Genomic DNA, 22,638 nt, shown 5'->3' on the forward strand with positions numbered 1-22,638 from the left:
AAAATATTATGTTTAATTTAAAACCAATTAAGTGATGAGTTCAGGTTGCTTCCATCAGGTTGCAGATACAGCGTTCCTAAATGTAGGACCAATAGGATGAGGAATTCTTTGGTTCCGGCAGTCATTGTTCTGCTGAATAACTCTTTGTAATGTTGGTGCTATTGTCTTAATGGACCATTTATTGTATTTATTGTTGGTTTCTTGTCCATGTGATACTGCTGGGTGTTGAACAAATTGCCCCTCGGGGATAGTAAAGTTTACCTTGACCTTGAATATAATACATCTTAATTATTTGTATTATAATACAATATATATAATATAATATATCTTTATACTTTTGTCATATTTCCTTCATATATTGGTTTTGATTAAATCTATTCATATTAGGCATTAGTATTCATCAGACAGTCTTATATTTGATCCCTTTGAAGACGATTGTGTCTCCGATTGCGTTATTAGTATGGAGGGGGGTTAGCTCAAATGGTAGAGTGCTCGCTTGGCATGTGAGAGGTAGTGGGATCAATGCCCACATCCTCCAGGAACATTTAGTGAATTGTCTGTTGGGATTAATCTGGTTCTAATGTTCTACTATTGAATTAAATATCAAAGTTTTATCCACTGACGTCACCCTGGTTGAAAACCTCTGCAGTTCAGACCAGTATCGTCTAGTTTTGGTATTTTCATCATGTGTCTGTGTGTCATCGGTCCTCATTTATGTAACATTTATTCAGGAATATTTAGTTGAGATGGTAGATATGTTTTTGTTGTTGTTGATTTTAATTTTTTGGTTTTAATGAGAATGCTCGATGCTGAACACATTTAATTTAATGTAAGCAGAGAATCAGGGGTAAAGGAGAGGCACTAAATGAGCTTTTGATTCTAGAACATTCCTTGTTTGGTTTTTATGTTTAGTATAATTATTGTACTCAGTGCAGTAATTAATGTATAAACATTCCTACCAAGTGAGTACAAAACACACACTGACATATTTAACATTTGACCTAGAACCAAAAAGAATAATAATATGAACTAGGGATGTAACGATTACCGGTATAATGATCAACCGCGTTAAAATCACAGATAGTTAGTATTGCCATTTAAATTCTAATTCTCATGATAACTGTGTTTGATTACCACACTTTCAGGGGAAAAAACCCTATGTAAAGATCTGCTTTTATGTCAAATATCTGAGTATAGTTTGAATTTATTACAATTTTAATTTTCTATACCTAATATTTGGAACCAATATTCACTTTTAAAGTCTTTGATAAGGTTCGTTAAACATCTGTGTGTTATTTATGCAATAAATCATATACATTTTTCAAATTGGATTTTATATATTTTTGTGTGTTTTTTGGCCTTTTAATGTTTTTATAGTAGGTTAAAGTGAAAAATAATAGACAGTTGATATAAATGAAGTTGTGCTGGAAAAAAAAAAGATTCTAAACATGGGTATAGTAAACATTTGTTTATATAGTATATAAAGGCAAAATCAAAAGTGCTCAAAAACAGACAAAATAGGCTCAGACCACTAAGGGTTAATATTTGAATGTTTCTGCCACAGAAAGTACATTGTGCCTATTATTTTATTTGGGGGGTTTTTTTTGTTGTTTTTTTTTCCAAAATACAACTTGGTATAATTATTTCAGTGTGTGTATCAGTACTTTTTGAACATTTTGAGCACAATTTCAATAATAACACGATAATAATGATAACCATGATAATTTTGGTCACAACAACCGTGATATGAAATGTTCATATCATTACATTCCTAATATGAACCAATGTTGGTACAGGAGGAACAAATAAAAACATAAATTATACAATTTCTATGTAGAATATTGAAAAAAAAAAGTGTTTTTTGAATAAAAAAATATTGTTTGTTTGGCATTTAAAGGGTTAAACACATATGACAGTTATTAATACAAAAAAAGTTTTAAAAAAAAGAAAAAGTTAAAAACCAACTGTTGACATGAGTACCCCTCAGTGCATATTATGGGCTGTGGTGGTTCTGAAGGGCCTCTACTGTGACTTTACAGTGAATGGAGTCAACGTTCTGCTCTAGTTCTCTGATGGGATCATTGTTTCTTCTTGAACTGATTTTAAAGTCCTTTTTTCTTGTTTATGAAGTATGTTCCTGCCAAATCCTCCCTGTTGTTCTTCAAATGTGTCTTCCTTCTGTTTTTATTTCAACCTCCCCTGATGTTTTTAAAAGGAAATTAAAGACCTACTTTAATCTGGCCTTGAATTCCCTCTAACGTCATAGCTTTAATTTATAGTTTCCACATGTTATTTTAACTGTTTGTGCTGCTGAAGTTTAATTAGCATTGTCTAAAGCTGCTGTTGTTGATTTAATGCTGCTGTTTTCATTTTTACTCATGTTTTTTTATGAAAGTAGACAGGGATAAAAGAAAAAAGGGTTATAAATATGGCAGTTATTGAGTGTTTGGTATTTTTGTTGATGGCTCAAGTTGATAAAGTACATAAAAAAAGGAAAAAAGTTACAAACTATGAAAAAAATGTGACATTACTACGACACAGCACAGATTACACACTGTCAATGATTAGGGTTAAACTCAATGATAATCTGTAATTCTATTGTCAAAGGATCTGCACCGATAAATCAGCTGATATTATCTAAAATTCACTTCACTGTTCATGTTTGTTGTCAGTTGTGTCATGTTAAAGGTTTTTTCATAGATGTGTATGTTTTAATCTGTGTTCATTCAAAGATAATGCTATAAAGGACCGTATAAAGTCTATAAAATAAGAATTATTTTATATTTAGAATTGTTTAGGGGATAAATAACAGCAAAAACAAAATAAAGAAACAGGAAGTTGCATCAGTATTGAGTATTTAGAATCGATGCATCCATATGATGAACTAATGACGGAACTCAGTGGAGCTAAAAATAATACATTTATATGGTCTGTTGTGTAAAAATAGGCTTTAATTAATTTTAATCAAAAGATGGCAAAAAGTTAATCATTAAAACGCCTGATTTAAAATTTTTTTTTTTTACTTCTTTCAGGAAAATGCCTGAAAAGTTGAGGACACGTTGTGGTTTCTTCGGTGACCACGGCTTCGACAACAAGATAACCAGCATGAGGGTAAAGAGTTTTTATACAACGGTTCGACTGAAAATGTTCAGGATAAGAATCAAATAATTGAAGGAATAAAGCCACGGAGTGCAAAGACACGAACCCACTATGACTGTTCATTGAGCTGGTTGTTGACACTGTGGTACCTGACATTACCGGTACACTTTAGTACCAGTAATTCACTTCAGCAGCAGCAGCTGGACGGTACTTTTGTCTAGAAATACGAGTGGAAATCCACAGTACAAGTGAGGGCAACGTGGACACAGGTTTATGATTTAGATGAATACTATCATCTCCTCATCCGCCTCCACCTCCTTCACAGATCAGAAAAGAAGTTAAAACCAGTTTATTTGTTTTGCATTTCTCTTTTATGTTTTTATAATTGTTGTTTTCTTTCCAATTGCAAGTTTTCTGTTTTAAAAACCCCTAAAAAAGGATTTTTGGGTGAATTCTGGGTTTTTGGTGTTTTTTGTTTTTGTTTGTTTTTTTTTTGTTTTTTTTTGGTGTTTTGTGTTTTTGGGTAGTTTTTGGGCAGTTTTTGGGTAATTTTTTGGGCAGTTTTTGGGTGGTTTATAGGTGAATTCAGTTGGTTTTTGAGCAGTTTTTGGGAGGTATTTGGGTAATTTTTTGGGTGGTTTTTGGGTTGTATTTGGGAGGTATCTGAGTAATTTTTTGGGTAGTTTTTGGGTGGTTTTTGGGTAGTATTTTTGCCGTTGTTGGGGGGTATTTGGGTAATTTTTGGGTGGTTTTTGGGTAGTACTTGTGCAGTTTTTGGGTAGTTTTTGGTGGTCTTTAGGTAATTTTTGGGTGGTATTTGTGCAGTTGTTGGGTAATTTTTGGGTGGTATTTGGGTAGATTTTGGCTGGTTTTTGAGCAGTTTTTGTGTAGTTTTGGGGTGATATTTGGGCAGTTTTTGGGTGGTTTCTGGGCAGTTTTTTAGGTGGTTTTTGGGCAGTTTTTGGCTGGTTTCTGGGCAGTTTTTTAGGTGGTTTCTGGGCAGTTTTTGTCTGGTTTTTGAGCAGTTTTTGTGTAGTTTTGGGGTGATATTTGGGCAGTTTTTGGGTGGTTTCTGGGCAGTTTTTTAGGTGTTTTTTGGGCAGTTTTTGGCTGGTTTCTGGGCAGTTTTTTAGGTGGTTTCTGGGCAGTTTTTGGCTGGTTTTTGAGCAGTTTTTGTGTAGTTTTGGGGTGATATTTGGGCAGTTTTTGGGTGGTTTCTGGGCAGTTTTTTAGGTGTTTTTTGGGCAGTTTTTGGCTGGTTTCTGGGCAGTTTTTTAGGTGGTTTCTGGGCAGTTTTTGGCTGGTTTTTGAGCTGCTTTTGTGTAGTTTTGGGGTGATATGTGGGTGGTTTTTGGGTGTTTTTGGGCAGTTTTTAGGTGGTTTCTGGGCAGTTTTTTGAGCAGTTTTTGTGTAGTTTTGGGGTGATATTTGGGTGGTTTTTGGGTAGTATTTGTGTAGTTTTTGGGTAATTTTTGGGTATTTTTTGGGTGGTTTCTGGGCAGTTTTCAGGTGGTTTCTGGGCAGTTTTTGAGCAGTTTTTGTGCAGTTTTTGGGTAATAATTGGTTAGTTTTGGGGTGTTTTTTGGCCAGTTTTTTGGGTTTTGATTCATAAAACGATTCAACCGCAGAATGAGCTTGGTCATGGAATGAATTAAAGTCTGCGAGGTTCTACTGTAGTTGTATTATGTCACTGGTCCATGTTAGTCCTGATTATTGACTGAAATAAACTCCATCTCTGTCCTCGACATCTTCTCGTCTCCATGCAGACAATCTTCATAGGTCACGGGCCGAGCTTTAAGTTCCAGAAACAAGTGCCAGAGTTTGAAAACATAGAGTTATACAACGTCATGTGTGGTGAGAACATATTTCCAACCCCTTTAACACTAAACACATGTCCTGTAGGTTCATGAATCCTCATCCTCTGTGTCTGTGTTCCCTCAGACCTTTTAGGGCTCAAACCAGCTCCTAATAATGGAACCTACGGCAGCCTGAACGACCTGCTGAAGGACCCGCCGTTCACGCCCACCATGCCCGACGAAGTGACTCCGCCCACACCGCCGCTGGACTCTGAGGTCTCGCTGACCCATGACCTCGGCTGCAGCTGTGATGAAGAGGTCAGGACTTGAATGGACTTTAATTATGATATGAGGCTCATGATATGTTTTGGTAAAAAAATAAAAAATAAAAAAAACCTGTGTTTTTGTTCCAGAATAAAGTCGAGGAGATGCTGGAGCCGTTCAGTCCTGCTCCAGACGGACTCTACAGTTACAGTAGGTTTCTGTTTCACTCTGTTCTGTATCATCATGTGTAAATGTGTGTTTTCATACTGTATGTATGTGTGTGTGTGTGCTGCAGACTCCACCCACCTGCCGTTCGGTCGTCCGGCTGTGATGTTTGACACTCAGTACAGTTTGCTGCATCATGTGGAGTTCATCAGCGGATACAGTAAAGAGCTGGGGATGCCTCTGTGGACGTCATACACACTGCCCAGACAGGTACACACAGACACACAACGCAAGACACACAACACACACTGATCTCAGGAAATGGCGTATGTCATACCAGTTCTTATGGCATTTGACGTGCTATACGTACGCGTTTTCGACCTTTCACATGTTATTCAATGCCGTTAATTGCATGTCAATCAAGGTTCTAATAGTTTTGGATTTTTCATCATAGTTTAGTTTTATTTAGTTTTGACTTTTTTTTCTCTAATTCAGTTAGTTTTAATTCGTTTTTAGAGCAGGTTTGATAGTTTTTATTAGTTTTCATTTTTTTTCTAAATGCTTATTACCTCTTATTGTGATGACTTGGCTTTGTGTGTTTCCGTGCATGCATGCGTGTTTGTTTGTTAGCAAGATAACTCAAAAATTTATGGCCGGATTTTCATGAAATTTTCATGAAATGCTGATACTGGCACAAGGAAGAAATTATTAAATTTTGGTGGTCATTGGGGGGGGCGGTCAGATCTGTCTTGGTGGAGGTCTGCACTCTCCAAGTGCTTTTCTTGGTTTTAGTTTAGTTTTAGTATTAATTTTAGTTTAGTCGTCTCTTTTCTCTTCTTCTCTGTCGTCGTATTCAAATAAATCCCAGACAGGACTCTGCTGCTTTCTCCCAACTTCACTCTCCATGTTTCCGGGTAGAGTGGGGACCAGAAGACGACTGGAAACCACAAGTGAACACAAGTGACAGACCATCAAGTACCATACAGTGCCGCAAGCTAAAATTGCTAGAGTGAAATAAATTGCTTTCATATCAATCCAACATTGGCAAAGATGAAAACGAAGGGAATTTTATCCATAATTTTTATCTGTTTTAGTTTTGAAAACACACAATACAGTTTCAGTTATCATTTTTTTCTTTTAATTATAGTTTTTATTTATTTCAGTTAATGAAAATGTTTTTTCAATTCTAGTTTTCGTCATTTTGTTAGTTTTCGTTAACAATAATAACCTTGGTGTCAATTTACACCAAGATCTCCGTTTCACACAACCCTAACCCTATCAATGCATCGATTCAGGTTGGACAGGTGTGATGGCGTGAACATACACGTGGAAAGCTTATAATGCGTACAGATACTACGGTAATTAAAAGTGATGTGTATATTTTCAGGGTTTCTGCAGGTCATTAAAAAGCATTAAAAGTCATCAAATAGATTTTACAAAAATGAAGGCCTTAAATGGCATTAAAAAGCATTAAATTCGATGTCCAGAGGCATTAAAAACTTAGATACTCTTGATTAAGAAAACTTTTATTTATCTTGATTATATAAACATTTAATAATATTGATCTGAAGTATAGTGTGATGACTGACAGGTGGAACCCTTTAATTGACTATTGTTTACGGCCAATACACGAAGTCCCATCACCGGAAGTTTGGAATACAGTGTGCTGTGAATGTGCTCATGCTGTGGCAAAAGAGCAGAGGGAATATTAGCACATGTGGGAAAAATGGGAAAATGCAAGTTTGAGCAGAAGTGATTGGAGGAGGAACTATTCAGAACCTGGTGAAAGCCTGTGGACGGTAAAGGTATAAATAAAACTATATATAAAGGTGTATCTGCAGGTGGACGTGGGCATTAAATGTGTTTAAAGTGCAACTATGAACGTGACTGAAGTGAGAGTTTGGTGCAAAAACTAGACTAAAACTAAAATTTAAACAGGCGGACAAAAACAACACTACATTTTGCACTATACACAGCCACTGCACAGTAATAAAAAAAAGAAAACCAGTTATAGCATTTCATCATCATCATAATAATAATAATAAAAGAAAATCAAAAGAGAGAAAATAACATGTCTTGAATAAAATAAAATAAGACACAGAATTAAATAAAAAAGGGGGGGTGGTTGCGCATGATAATACTTGTATTATGGGGCACTAGTCAGTTCAAATGGACTAAAATGTATGACGTGGGACCAGAACCAGAGCTGGTAGAATTCACCCCAACCATCATTCATTCTCATTCATGGCTTTTTTAAAATCCATGTGAACCATAAAACCTGACACCCGTTGGTTTCCTCAAGCCCAGTGTAAAACAGGTTGTAAAACACGTCGACGACACACTGAATGCTTTGTGCGTCGGCGTCGGAAACGGGTGACGACGTGTTGTTCATGTCAGAGCCGACAGTGACGGAACCGCACAAACACGCAAACGTAAACACAAACAAACTGTCGGACAGCACGGACAAACACATGGCCTCTGTGTGTGTCCGCTGGTGTTTACAGGAACGAGTCACAACATGAACAGGACACACGTGAACACGCAACAGCACACGTTATTTCAATGAAAACTAACAGAGTCAGCAAGAAGGGTGTCAAGCATACGACCCATGGGCCAAAACCGGCCTGCCAAAGGGTCCGAACCGGCCTGCCAAAGGGTCCGAACCGGCCCGCCAAAGGGTCCGAACCGGCCCGCCAAAGGGTCCGAACCGGCCCGCCAAAGGGTCCGAACCGGCGGGTCCGAACCGGCCTGCCAAAGCATCCAAACCGGCCTGCCAACCAGCCTGCCAAAGGGTCCAAACTGGCCCATCTAAGGGTCCGAACTGGCCCCCTTAAGGGTCCGAACCAGCCCGCCTAAGGGTCCAAACCAGTCTACCAAAGGGTCCAAACCGGCCCACGGGGTGAATCTGTGGAATGAAAAAATGACACTGAAGATATTAACAATTTTAGTTCAGGTTCCACATTCAGAACAGTATGATCTGAAGTGGATCAGAACCAGTCAAATACTATCATCATCTATTATTATAAAAGCCAAGTGACCCTCTGTGTGTGTGTGTGTGTGTGTGTGTGTGTGTGTGTGTCCACACAAAATCACACTAACACCGTTCACAGCTGACTGCTGCAGTTTGTCATACTTCTGTATTTTTGGTCAATGAACAGACTAGTGAAAACAGTAAGTCGATAGGACTAGTATTTTGGCAGGTATTCGTAATTTTGAATACAATATCCTTACAATCACGTTGCTGTACTCACAACGCTTTGGCGGTGACTGCTGGACAAATGCGGTACAGTATATACGAAAACACAACAGCATAAAAACGACCACATCTAGAACCTGTGGATCCATGCGGGTCAATGAGCTAGTATTATATACCGTACTTTACGGGCTATAGAGCACACCTGACTATAAGCCGCACCCACCAAATTTTTAAAGAAAAAAATATTTGTACATATAAAGGCCACACCTGACACCAAAACTAAGGAAATGACGAAAACTAGAATTGTAAAAACATTTGCGTTAAGTGAAATAAATAAAAACTATAATTAAAAGAAAAAAATGATAACTAACTGAAGCTGTATTGAGTGTTTACAAGACTAACTAAAACGCATAAAAATTATGGATAAAATTCCCTTCGTTTTTGTCTTTGTCAATGTCGGATTTATATGGAAGCAATTTATTTTGCTCGAGCAATTTTAGTTGCTGGCACCGTATGATATTTAACGGTCCGTCACTTGTGTTCACTTGTGGTTTCCAGTCGTCTTCTGGTCCCCACTCTACCTGGAAACATGGAGACTAAAGTTGGGGAGAAAGCAGCAGAGTCCTGTCTGGGATTTATTTGAATACGACGGAGAAAAGAAAAGATACGACAAAACTAAAACTAAACTAAAACTAAGCATTTAGAAAAAAATGAAAACTAAAAAAAACTAGCAAACCTGCTCTAAAAACACATTAAACTTAACTGAATTAGAGAAAAAAAGTCAAAACTGAATAAAACTAAACTATAATAAAAAATCCAAAACTATTAGAACTTTGATGGACACGCAAAAAGGTCGAGTTGAAGCGGCACCATGTAGTGGAAACACAGCATAAGTGATACCAAAGTACAGTTTTGTTTTGTTTTTTTTTCTTTTTAACTTAATTTTTATTTGGTTTTGCTCATACAAATATACAAGTCATTTTACATATATTAACATATCTAATCAAACATCCCCATATGGCAAACATGAAAACAAACAAACAAACAAAAAGTATATCTGCAGTAGATATTGAATACAATTAACCACAAATGAGACATGAATGACAAAAAAAAAAACCCACACATGTATACAACCACTTCTGAATGCTTATTGCATTGAAAGCTTAGTCCTGGGACTCCATCTCTTTGTAAACATATCTCCCTGAATTCTAAGTGCATATGTAATCTGCTCCATCTGACAGATTTCCCTCACTTTCTCAATCCAAATGTTCTATGTTGGAGGTTCAGGTTTCAACCACTTGATAGTGATGCATTTAATGGCTGCCGTTAGTAAAATTCGCAAGAGGTGTTTTCAGTTATTTCCCTCTAAACTTTCTGGGATTGCACCTAAAACAGCAAACTTTAAATCTTTAGAAAATGTTTGGTTGGGAAAAAAAAGTACAGTTTTGAGTTGTAACCTGATTATTTGACTACCGCAGCCATGCAACACATCTATACTGGGATCAATATTGACATCAGAAAGGAAATAAATATGACATTTCATCAGTAAATAGATGAATGTGCTCTGACAGAAACAGTCCCGTGTTTCTACAGTGGCTCACAACAGACTCCTTCATCATCTTTATTCTGTTTTATACCTGGTGTTTCTACCGTTAAGGTGCATTAGTATGACCCAGGGGCAACGCTGCCGATTGTAGCCCCCCTGAAACAGAAGCATGTTGGGCCCTTGGTACAAGAAAGTCCCTGGAAAACAAATGACACCTGTTCATAATGGTTCTGTCCATTTGTTTCCCTCATGTCCCCCTTCTGTGTCTCTCAGGAGGACATGACGCCGGTTCCGGAGGTTTCTGCGGGAGTCCAGTGTGTCCGGGTCGACTCCAGAATTTCACCCGAACACAGTCAGAGCTGCTCCTTCTACAGCCAGAACAGCCAGGTCACCTATGGCTTCCTGTTCCCACCAGGTGAACACAGGACGTCAGAGAAGACAAGACGAGATGAGATAAGACGAGATGAAATGAGATGAGAGAAGATAAGATGAAATAAGATAAGAAGAGAGAAGATAAGACAAAATAAGATAAGATGTGATCAGACAAGACGAGATAACATAAGACTAGATTAGATAAGACGAGATCAGGTAAGACAAGATGAGATAAGATAAGATGACTTTGTTTATCCCACTGTGGGGAAATTTCAGTTAAGAGCATCAACAAACAATGAGCAAGTGCAGAGAAAGAGGCAGTATTAGTTTGACATTTGCACTTTCCACACAAACTGAAACAGAGTTTCAGCGAGGCTCCATCTGCTTCTGCATCCTCTTAAATCACACATGCCATCAGGACGCGTTGACACATCCAGGGACCCTCAAGAGTTATGGAGGATTTGTTTCATTTTTGCGAAAAATAGATTGATTTAGCCACAATTAGGCCATGACAAGGTAAGAGAACAACATATAGATAATCAGCCGAGCTTTTCGAACATTTACGGCTCACAGCCCAATACTATGGAGATCAGTCTGGGAAATTAAAACTAACAAGACAGAGTGGCATTTAAGAATGACACGGCGAAAGAGAATGAGCATAAAAATAGATTTAAAAAAATATATAAACTAGAATAGAATAGAATAGAATAGACTTTATTGGTTATTTGCACAGATACATCGCAGTATAGGTACATTGGAATTCTTGTGTGTTTCCCTGAGTCACAGAATCCAAAGAACAAAAGACGTGAACAAAAACAGAAACAAAACAGAAACACAGCTAAAACATATAAAAACAGTTATTGCACAGATAAACACAAATACACACTTGAGTACTGTATCAGAAAATAATAATAATTAATAATAATAATAATAAAAATAAAAGTACTGGAAGGTAAAAAGTTATAGCACATTGGAATGAAAGTACTGGGAGGTAGAACGTGTTATTGCACATTCAGTTAAGAGAACAGTATTAGTTCAGTACTATTATTACTAAGTTCTTCTCTGTAGTTCTTCTAGGTTCAGCTGGACTGGTTTAGCTCTTTAAAATAAATATACCATTTATATTTACATAAATGTATGAGTAAATGTGCAAAACTGTCAGAGGTGATCATGTAGAAACTGAAAGATAAGATCTATTTCAGCCTCTGTCCTCTGGGGGGCGCTTAAGGTGTTCCTTGAGAAAAACAGTCCAAATAAAACTGCACTAGTTTCCATAGTTCTGCATCTGTCGTGTGTTTGAACCTGTCATCCTGTGGTTGATGACAAGTCTAAAATCAGCACATGTCTGTGTTTGTGTTTGATGAAGATCCTGTTGGAACATTCTGTTGTGTGTGTTTTTTCTCACAGACATGGCGTCGTCTCCTGAGTCCAGATACGACGCTTCGCTCATCACCAACGCCGTCCCCATGTACCCGGCCTTTAAGAGTGAGTCACAGCTTTAAAGACAAACAAAAACAGCACAGACCGAGGACAAAATAAAACAAAGGTCAGGTAGTGATAGAGCCTGAGTCAGTGTCAGGATTAGACTCTGTACACATTTTAAAGCCTTAAAATTAACCTGGAAATGAAGACGGACTTTATGCACATTCTACGGGGGCCCTCAGGGGCAACAGCCCAAAAAATTATCCACTATACGAAAAAAAAGAGAGAGAGATTGTGATTTATTTAAAAAGAAGTATCTGAAAAATAAATGTACTCCTGAAATAAAAAGGGGTTTTCTTTTTAGGCATGTGACAATTTATATTATTATTATTTATTATTTATTTTTTATAAGTGTATTTTTTTAATAAACAAGTGTCTTTTTTATTTGGATGATATTTATTTTGGGGTAACATTTTAAAATCTAACACCGAATTCAGTTTTTGATGTTGCTGTTTTATTCTGAGACACTTTTTATTTGAGGAGATTATTTTTTTTAAAAAAAACCATACAGGTTTATTGTATTTCTTTGTACAAATGTACTTTTATTACAATTTTTTTGTTGTTTTTTTTGTCGTAAAATTTATTTATTTTTTTTTTTTTATTTAAGGGTAGTATATATTTTTCAGATACTTCTTTTTAAATAAATCACAATCTCTTTTTTCCTTATAATGAATAATTATTTGAATAAAACATTCAGACCTATATGACCTGAAAGGGATCAAACCAGTAGAATAATACCATACTAATATATAAATAATGTCAACTGCAAACTTTTCTCTAGTCTTACTGCGAAAAGAAAAGCAAAATTATATTATGAAAATGTTTACATTTACAAAATGATCCATGACAGGGTTCCCACAGGGTCTTAAAAAGTCTTGAATGTACAAATCTGCATTTAATACCTTAAAAAAAGTTTTAAATGGTATTAAATTTAATGTGTTTGGTCTTCAGTTCTGTTTCCATAAACTTGTTGGCTGTGTTGTGTTTAAATGTGTCTGTTAAATGTCCAAACTGCAAAGAGAAGTAACATTATTTTACTCAGTTACACCTGTTCCAACCTGACGATTTAAATTGAAATTAGGAACCAGTCATCGATAACTTCACAGAATCTGTGTATCATTGGTTCTTTTCGTGTTCAATTGAGAATTCATGTTGTTTTTCATTCTTTCGATTGTACGCACAAATTTAAAATTGGAAATAATCACATGGACCAAATGTGGGGTTTCATGTCAACATGAAACCCCACTGACCTCAAATGACCAAAAATGACCAAATATTGACCAAACTAACCTAAAATGACATGTGAACACGAGGCTGGTTTTGTGCAGATCTTTGTCCACTATTTGAACATCAGCGTTTGCTCCTCTTCGTCTGTCGTCCCATTCATCAGCGGCGTCACACCAGACAAAGGACAGAACCGCAGTGATGTCAAGTCGGAGCCAGAACGGCCTGACACCGATTGTTTGTGCAGAGACAGTAGACGTATCAGGACACCCACGCCGTCTGTGAAATGCTGTGTCACCAACATAAATCCAGCTTTGTGTCTGACGGCTTTGTGTCGGCAGAATTTACTGATTCTAGACTGAAAAACCAAACGGTTACGTAACAATCAGATAGAAACAGCAAAGATCACACAACACACGCTGTGAATGTGCGTCTGTTTCAGGTTCAGAAACGCTGCTGTGAGTTTGGGCTTGGGGTCATTTTCTTCAGTGGTTTTACTTTACTGTGTGTTTTAGGGTCAAAACATGGTAGAATAGCACATGTAAAATTAAACCAAGCAGCAAATATCCTATAATATAGTTTTATATTGGGATAAATGTCATTGGATTGCACTAAAGTATACAAATAAATGCAAAAATACCTCAACTATCCTATCCAACACTGCTCCAACCCCAACACCTTTAAATACCTTTTAAAAACTCATTTATGTAAGATTGCCTTTAATGTTTAATCATAATGTTTAACTGTTTTATATTCGTATACCTGCCTTTTGCACCTGTTTTTAATCTGTTTTTAATATGTCTGGTTTCTGTTTTTATCTGCTGCATGTAAAGTGTCTTTGAGTTCTATGAAAAGCGCTATACAAATAAAATGTATTATTATTATTATTATTATTATTATTATTATTATTATTATTATTATTATTAATATTATTATTAAAATATGGAAAAATATACTGAAGTATCCAAAAATATGGAAAAATCACTAAAAATACACTGAAGTATCCAAAAATATGGAAAAATCACTAAAAATATACTGAAGTATCCAAAAATATGCAGAAATACACTATAGTATGCAAAAAATATGCAAAAATACACTAAAGTATGCAAAAATATGCAAAAATACAATAAAGTATGGAAAAATACACTTAAAATACACTGAAGTATGGAGAAAAAAAAATGCAAAAATACACTTGAAATACGCTTAAGTATACAAAAAATATGCAAAAATACACTGAAAATACACTAAAGTATAAAAACATACGCAAAAATACACTAAAAAAACACTGAAGTATAGAAAAAATATGCAACAGTACAAAAATGTTCTTTACATTAATTTAATTTTTTTCATCCATGACTCAGATCTTAAATGGTCTTCCTCTAAATATCTATAATATTTTTCCTGCTCTGACTGTAAATAATAATTTCCATCTACTTTCATCACATCTGACTGAAGAAAAATAAAATCTACTGTTAAACTTTAAACAAATTTTGATGTTTCTGTGTGTGATCCTCATGAACAGGACATCTGACAGCTGCAGACATGATGTGTCCACAGATTTCAAGGTCAAGGTTACTTTATTTATACCCATAGGTAGATTTGTTTTGCAGTCTAGGTGATCGCCTTGGCGTTACAACAACACATGCATTAAACATGCAAGACAGGCACTAGATCACGCTTACAGACAGGACAAAAAGTGCTCAGTGTTCCACCATTCATCGGTATAGCAGCATGGATTTATTTATGTCCATATAAAATAAATTTACATAATATATGACCTAAAATAAAACATATATGTATGCATATGTCCTTGAAGGAAACACAATATGAACAGATAAGGTTCACAGGTGAGTTTGATGTGAATCCACCTGCTCTTGTCATGTGTTCAGGGGTTTGGAGTTTCCTGCAGGGGGCGCTGCTGAGGCGATTCGCTGACGAAAACAACGGCGTCAACATCCTGGTGGGACCCGTGTTCGATAACGATTACGACGGCCTCAGAGACACCACAGACAAGATCAGAGAGTAAGGACTCCTAATGGTCACATGACCACGTTTCCATCACGACCACCAGCCTCAGTTTGATGATGCATTTGAGCGATAAAATAACGAATAAGGGCTTTATTTAGATGGAACTGTGGAAAAGTAAAGTCACATGGCGCTCCGACTAGGGATGCAACGATATGAAAATTTCATCTCACAAATATTGTGACCAAAATTATCACGGTTATCATTATTATCACGGTACTGTTGAAATTGTGCTCAAAATGTTCAAAAAGTACTAATACACACACTGAAATACTTTAACCAAGATGTATTTTGAAAACAAAAAACAACAAAAGAACCAAATACAATAATAGTCCCAATGTCCCTTCTGTGTCAGAAACATTTGAATATTAACCCTTAGTGGTCTGAGCCTATTTTGTCCGTTTTTCAGTCCTTTTGATTTTGCCTTTATATACTATAGAAACAAATGTTTACTATCCCCATGTTTGAAATCTGTTTTTTTTTTCAGCACAACTTCATTTACATGATCTGTTTATTATTTTTTCACTTTAACCTACTATAAAAACACAAAAAGAGAAAGACACACAAAAAATATAAAATCCGATTTGAAAAATGTATATAATTTATTACATAAATAACACACAGATGCTTAACGAACCTTTTCAAAGACTTTAAAAGTGAATATTGGTTCCAAATATTAGGTATATACAATCAAAATTGTAATAAATTTAAACTATACTCAAATATTTGACATAAAAGCAAATCTTTACATAGGTGTAGTAATAATAATAGTAATAATAATAAAATAGTAGTAGTAGTAGTAGTAATAAAAATAATAATAAAAATAGTAGTAGTAGTAATAATAGTAGTAATAATAATAATCATCATAATAGAAGTAGTAGTTGTAGTAATAATACATGTATTTATACTGTGCTTTTAAACACAGTTCTTTACTACACAACAACAGTAAAACAGTCAGAGCACAGTGAAAACAGATTCCATAAAGTAAACTAGGAAAGCACTCAGAGAGCACAGACCTCCACCAGGGCAGATCAGCCCCCCCCCCCCCGATCACCACCAAAATTTAATCATTTGTTCCTTGTGCCAGTATCAACATTTCCTTAAAATTTCATCCAAATCCATCCATAACTTTTTGAGTTATCTTGCACACTGACGGACTGACAAACCAACGCCGACAAAAACAGAACCTCCTTGGTGGAGGTGATAAATGCAGTTGTAGTAGAATCCTTTCAGAATACGTGTAGACCAGAAGAACCCCAGTGGACTCAGGACTGCAGGTTTTTGTCCGTTTAGTCACGTGATGGTTTTCCTGATATGCAGCTCCTAATTTATAACAGAAGCACCTTTTATCTGATGTCCACATTAACAGAAAAAATAATTAAAATCATCAACCTTTTACAGTAATAACTTTAAAAACTCAACAGGTGGGATTGAAATCAGACAGAACCCATTCAATACGCTGAAATAGGAAAGTGAATACTGAAGGGCAGTGGTTCTCAAACTTTTTACAGTGGAGTACCCCCTGAAATAGACTTTTAACAGTGAAGTACCCCCTGAAATAGACTTTAAACAGTGGAGTACCCCCTGAAATAGACTTTTAACAGTGAAGTACCCCCTGAAATAGACTTTTAACAGTGAAGTACCCCCTGAAATAGACTTTAAACAGTGGAGTACCCCCTGAAATAGACTTTTAACAGTGAAGTACCCCCTGAAATAGACTTTTAACAGTGGAGTACCCCCTGAAATAGACTTTTAACAGTGAAGTACCCCCTGAAATAGACTTTAAACAGTGGAGTACCCCCTGAAATAGACTTTTTACAGTGGAGTACCCCCTGAAATAGACTTTTTACAGTGGAGTTCTCCCTTAAATAGACTTTTTACAGCGGAGTACCCCTGAAATCGACTCAGGAATGGTGTTGTAGTAGAATCCTTTCAGAACATGTGTAGACCAGAAGAACCCCACTGGATTCAGGACTGGTGTGGTTGTGTTTACAGGTTTTCTGCTGACGTTCCTCCGATCCCCACTCACTTCTACACGGTGGTGACGAGCTGTCAGGAGGTGAACCAGACGGTGGAGGAGTGTGACGGAGGCCTCCGGACCTTCTCCTTCCTCCTGCCGCACAGACCCGACAACAGTGAGACATGCAACGTAAGTCTGTCTGTTTATTTATTTATGTCGAATAGAACATTAACACCAAACAACAACAAAAATATTCATATGAAACGAAAGGAATACATGTGAAAGGAGCAGGATGAATGTCACATCAGCACCAGCAGGAGGCAGCACCGGACCAAATACAGAGAGACGACACTAAGACCAGAGTGAAGCACAAGCAATGGCATATTACAAAGTACCAGCAGAAACAATAATAAATAATAATAAAGGAGTCATTTTAACCCATACACACCCATTTACTCTACATTTAACCTTGGTTAAAGTCATTTATCACCATTTATTCTAATATTATCCTTTTTATTTTAAGCTTTCTCAGTGTAATTTATGTATTTTCTTAGATTTAATTCACTGATTAGGGATGCACCGATAACACTTTTTCCCAGACCGAGTACAAGTACAAGTACCGTACTTTCCAGACTATAAGCTGCTACTTTTTTCTCGTTTTGAACCCTGTGGCTTATACAGCAATGTTGCTTGAGTATAGAGTTATATGGGCTAATGGCCACCAGGGGGCGCTAGCAGAAAGCATAAAACTGAGACAGACAGGTGGAAGAGGTGATGGAAGAGGAGAAGTTTTAGTCTTAACTTTTAACAGTCATTTTGTGTGTCATGCACAAACCCTCATCATGGAAAACACACGAAGAAATGCATGTGATGCAGCTTTGAAGTTAAAACCAATCGATGTGTCCTGTCTAAGAAGGAAATAGAGCTGCAGCATGGAAGTGCCATTGAGCAACAGCGGAGGAGAGACTGGGAAGGTGTGTGACAGAGTCTTTCTGAGGTTGTTCAACTTCCAAGACTGAAGAAGATGACTGCAGTGTTTTAATGAGCAGAAGGAAGAGGAAGATACAGATCAATGACTTTTCTGGGTTTTTAACCAGCTGTGTTCCTGCCATTTACTGGCATGTTACAGGCAGTGTTTGGAAAAAAGCAGTTAAGGTACGGAAATAAACATGTAAATAATCTGTCTGTTTACCAGCTTTCTGTGTAAATATCTTATGTCACAACATGGACACCTGCAGCTTATAGTCAGGTGAGACTTATAGTCAGGTGAGACTTATAGTCAGGTGCGCCTTCTGGCCCGGAAAGTACAGTACTTATTACATTTGAGTGCTTGCTGATACCGAGTACCGATAATAGTAGTAGTAGTAGTAGTAGTAATAATAATAATAAAAAATAGTTGTAGTAGCAATAATATTAGTACTAATAATAATAGTAGTAGTAGAAAAAAAAATGATAAAAATAGTAGCTGTAGTAATAATAGTAGCAATAATAATAACCATCATAATAATAATAATAGTTGTGGTGGTAGTAGTAGTTGTAGTAGTAGTAGTAATAGTAATAATAATAAAGGAGTCATTTTAACCCATACACACCCATTTACTCTACATTTAACCTTGGTTAAAGTCATTTATCACCATTTATTCTAATACTATCCTTTTTATCTTAAGCTTTCTTAGTGTAATTTATGTATTTTCTTAGATTTAATTCACTGATAGGGATGCACTGATACCACTTTTTTCCAGACCAAGTACGAGTACAAGTACTTACATTTGAGTACTTGCCAATACTCAGTACTGATCTGAGTACTTAATAATCCCATTTTATTGGTTAGTTCCTTTTTTAAATCTGATGTATTACCTCCGCCAAGGAGGTTCTGTTTTTGCCAGCGTTGGTTTGTTTGTCTGTTTGTCTGTGTGCAAGATAACTCAAAAAGTTATGGATGGATTTGGATGAAAATTTCAGGAAATGTTGATACTGGCACAAGGAACAAATGATTAAATTTTGGTGGTGATCAGGCGGGGGGGACTGATCTGCCTTGGCGGAGGTCTGCGCTGTCCAAGTGCTTTTCTAGTTGTTGTTGTCATTAGTCTGACTGGAACAAAGTGCTGCTACTGACATTTAATGTGTGGGAATGAGCGTTTGTCAATTAATCCACTGCTCTTAATTAACCATACTGGACAAATACCATGAAGAAGAGTAAAGTTTTAAGAGAAGAAGAAGAAAGTCAGTGATAATAAACATGTAGACGACAGAGGCAACACTACTGTGATACTAATGTTAATGTATTGTGATATTGATGAGGGTAGTTGTCATAAATATGTCAGTAGTTTTTCCCTCTACATAAAAATCCATATTTATATATATATATATATATATATATATATATATATATATATATATATATATATATATATATATATATACACACACACACACACACACACACACACACACTACATCCATAGAAATACATAAAATGTATATATACTATGTATGTATCCATATTAATAAACATATATACTACATCTATACAAATATATAAAGTGTATATGTACTACATAAATATTCATATTAATACACATATATACAACATAAATATCCATATCAATAAACATATATATATATATATATATATATATATAACTTAAATATCCTTGTCACCTTATAATGTCCCATATATTGAGCAATTTTTATCCCTCATCTTCCATATACCTATTTAGAAATAATTTGTTGTACCTTTTTTAAAAATATATTTATGTTTGTGTTTTGTTTTATCTCTTGCTCCAAGCTAAGTAATGTAAGTATCAACAATAATAATAATAATAATAATAATAAAACTTTGCACATTGGATACAATAAACAATACTGCAAAGCATAAACTACACACATTTATACAGCAAATCCATTTGTGTCAAAGTGGAAACTGAACACAAATGAAATAATGTCTTGATTGAATATTTAGAGATTTTTTTTTTTTTTCATTGTGTAAAAGTCTCTGTATGAGGCAAAAATGGGCAGAAAACTGGATCGAAGGTCTCTTCAGAGAACTAAATGTGCGTTATTTCTGTTTAACAATGGATCAGAAAAGTGTCTGATCGTATTTTTTTCTGTAGAACTGATGAGTTGTCGCAGCTTTAAAGAAGGTCAAACCTGCATGTGCTGAATATTGGTGTCATGTAATCAAAAACGTCACATATTCAGTTCCTTTTCTTTTTGAGCTGTGTGAGTTTAAATGTGGATTAAAGGTCAAACTCCAGAAGTAGAAACAGTGTTGACTCGACACTGATGACTCACTGTCACATTGTGTAACTACAACTCATTTTTATGCTTGATAGTAAGTTAATTATTTAAGAATCACGTTAACAGTGAGTCATGCTTCGTGAAAGTTGCTGAACAGGTTGTGCAGAAAGCACCTACACTGACTCAGATCAGCGTGATTTCATGACTCTGCATAAATAAAACTACAGCTCAGATCAGCAGAGAATGAGTCAGAACCAAAACCGTAAATACTTTTGAAGAAATACCCTGATCTGCAGGTTTGGGCTCTTCAGAGAAAAAGGTTATATTTGCCCTCACGCCTGCAGGTTTTTATCCGTTTAGTCATGTAATGATTTTGCAGATATGCAGCTCCTAATTTATAACAGAAGCACCTTTTATCTGACGTCCACGTTGACAGAAAAATAATTAAAATCATCAACCTTTTACAGTAATAATATTAAAAACTCAACAGGTGGGATTAAAATCAGACAGAACCCAATGAATACGGTGAAATAGGAAAGAGAATACTGTAGGTCAGTGGTTCTCAAACTTTTTACAGTGGAGTACCCCCTGAAATAGACTTTTTACAGCGGTGTACCCCCTGATATAGACTTTTTACAGTGGAGTACCCCCTGAAAATGAGAACCCCCTGAAATAGACTTTTTACAGTGGAGTACCCCCTGAACTAGACTTTTTACAGTGGAGTATCCCCTGAAAATGAGAACCCCCTGAAATAGACTTTTTACAGTGGAGTACCCCCTGAACTAGACTTTTTACAGTGGAGTATCCCCTGAAAATGAGAACCCCCGAAACAGACTTTTTACAGTGGAGTACCCCCTGAAATAGACTTTTTTACAGTGGAGCACCCCCTGAAATAGACTTTTTACAGCGGAGTGTGCCCTGAAATAGACTTTTTACAGCAGAGCACCCCCTTAAATAGGCTTTTTACAGTGGAGTACCCCCTGAAATAGACTTTTTGCAGTGGAGTACCCCCTGAAATAGACTTTTTACAGTGGAGTACCCCCTGAAATAGACTTTTTGCAGTGGAGTACCCCCTGAAATAGACTTTTTACAGCAGAGTATCCCCTGAAATAGACTTTTTACAGTGGAGTATCCCCTGAAATATGCGTTTTTATTCAAGTTTATCCAAGTTTTATTTGAATTTCAGTTTTTTCTTTTTTTTTGATAGTTTATAAAAGTAAGTATTTCCATAATTTATTCGGGGGTTTTTTGCACTAAAACAAAGACAAAAATTTAGAGTTGTCATTACTTACAGGTTATTATGTTATTATTTTACTGGTGTTTAGTGTCTTTGTAGATCTGATCCATAATGCACATGTAGAAATGATAAATTGAGGCATAATGTTTTTAATATTGCACTTATTTTTCTTCAGAAATTTCAGGGTTTTTTTTAGGTTATTCACATCTTTTTTGTTTGGATAGTTTATAAAAGTAAGTATTTTCATAATTTAATGGGGTTTTTGGCACTAAAACAAAGACAAAAGTTTGGAGTTGTCATTATTTACAGGTTATTATGCTATAATTTTTTAATAAAAATATATTTTTTTTACTAGTCCGGCCCACTTGGGATCACATCGGGCTGAATGTGGCCGCTGAAAAAACATGGGTTTGAGACCCCTGGTGTAGGTCATCTGTTCTAGTAGATGTTTTTTTTTCTAATATTGGTTAAAACAGTTAATGGTGGACGTTCTCTCTGAAGCTGAAACTATTCTTTTTATTCCTTATTCAACTACCACAGGTTTGCGTTGTGTCTGATGTTGATATTTGATGTGGTTTGTGTGTGTTTCCTTCCTCACCCTGTGGTTCCATCTTCCAGTCGTGGTTGTTTACTTGTGTCTTTTTCATGTATCTTCGTCTCGTGCTTCCACTCATGAGTCAGAGGGTATTTCAGAAGTTTTACTATTCACTCTTGGCACAGATTTCTTGAACCTTTTGCCACAGATTTCTTTAACCTTTGTCATTCTCGAAGTGTGACTCACCAGGTCTCGTGCAGACTCTGGAGGTGTTTGGACCGCTGATGCATGCGCTGATGCACACGCTGATAAACCTATGCACATGTCCAAACATGCATTCCACATCTGTTAGTGTTGTTGGAGGACAGTTTGACAGATTCTTGTTCTGCTGCTTTACCCGTTGAGTCATTCCATCTACAACTGTTACAGACATGTTGAAGTTGTTGTGTCTATAATCTGTAAAGCAGGGCTGTCCACCGCATTTTAGTTCAGCTTCC

General features: G+C 36.1%; 1 protein-coding gene across 1 annotated transcript in view; it reads left to right on the plus strand.

Annotated features, from left to right (window-relative positions):
• LOC115428443 (ectonucleotide pyrophosphatase/phosphodiesterase family member 2-like) overlaps nucleotides 1-22,638 on the plus strand; it is an 89,431-nt gene that overhangs the window by 24,571 nt on the left and 42,222 nt on the right. Inside the window, 9 exon segments of the mRNA XM_030147492.1 lie at nucleotides 3,033-3,111; nucleotides 4,866-4,953; nucleotides 5,041-5,213; nucleotides 5,309-5,369; nucleotides 5,455-5,594; nucleotides 10,340-10,481; nucleotides 11,846-11,923; nucleotides 15,034-15,166; nucleotides 17,165-17,318. Of these exon segments, the coding sequence (XP_030003352.1) occupies nucleotides 3,033-3,111; nucleotides 4,866-4,953; nucleotides 5,041-5,213; nucleotides 5,309-5,369; nucleotides 5,455-5,594; nucleotides 10,340-10,481; nucleotides 11,846-11,923; nucleotides 15,034-15,166; nucleotides 17,165-17,318 (1,048 nt within the window).

Source organism: Sphaeramia orbicularis, chromosome 11, assembly GCF_902148855.1.
Source record: "Sphaeramia orbicularis chromosome 11, fSphaOr1.1, whole genome shotgun sequence".
Taxonomy (NCBI): domain Eukaryota; kingdom Metazoa; phylum Chordata; class Actinopteri; order Kurtiformes; family Apogonidae; genus Sphaeramia; species Sphaeramia orbicularis.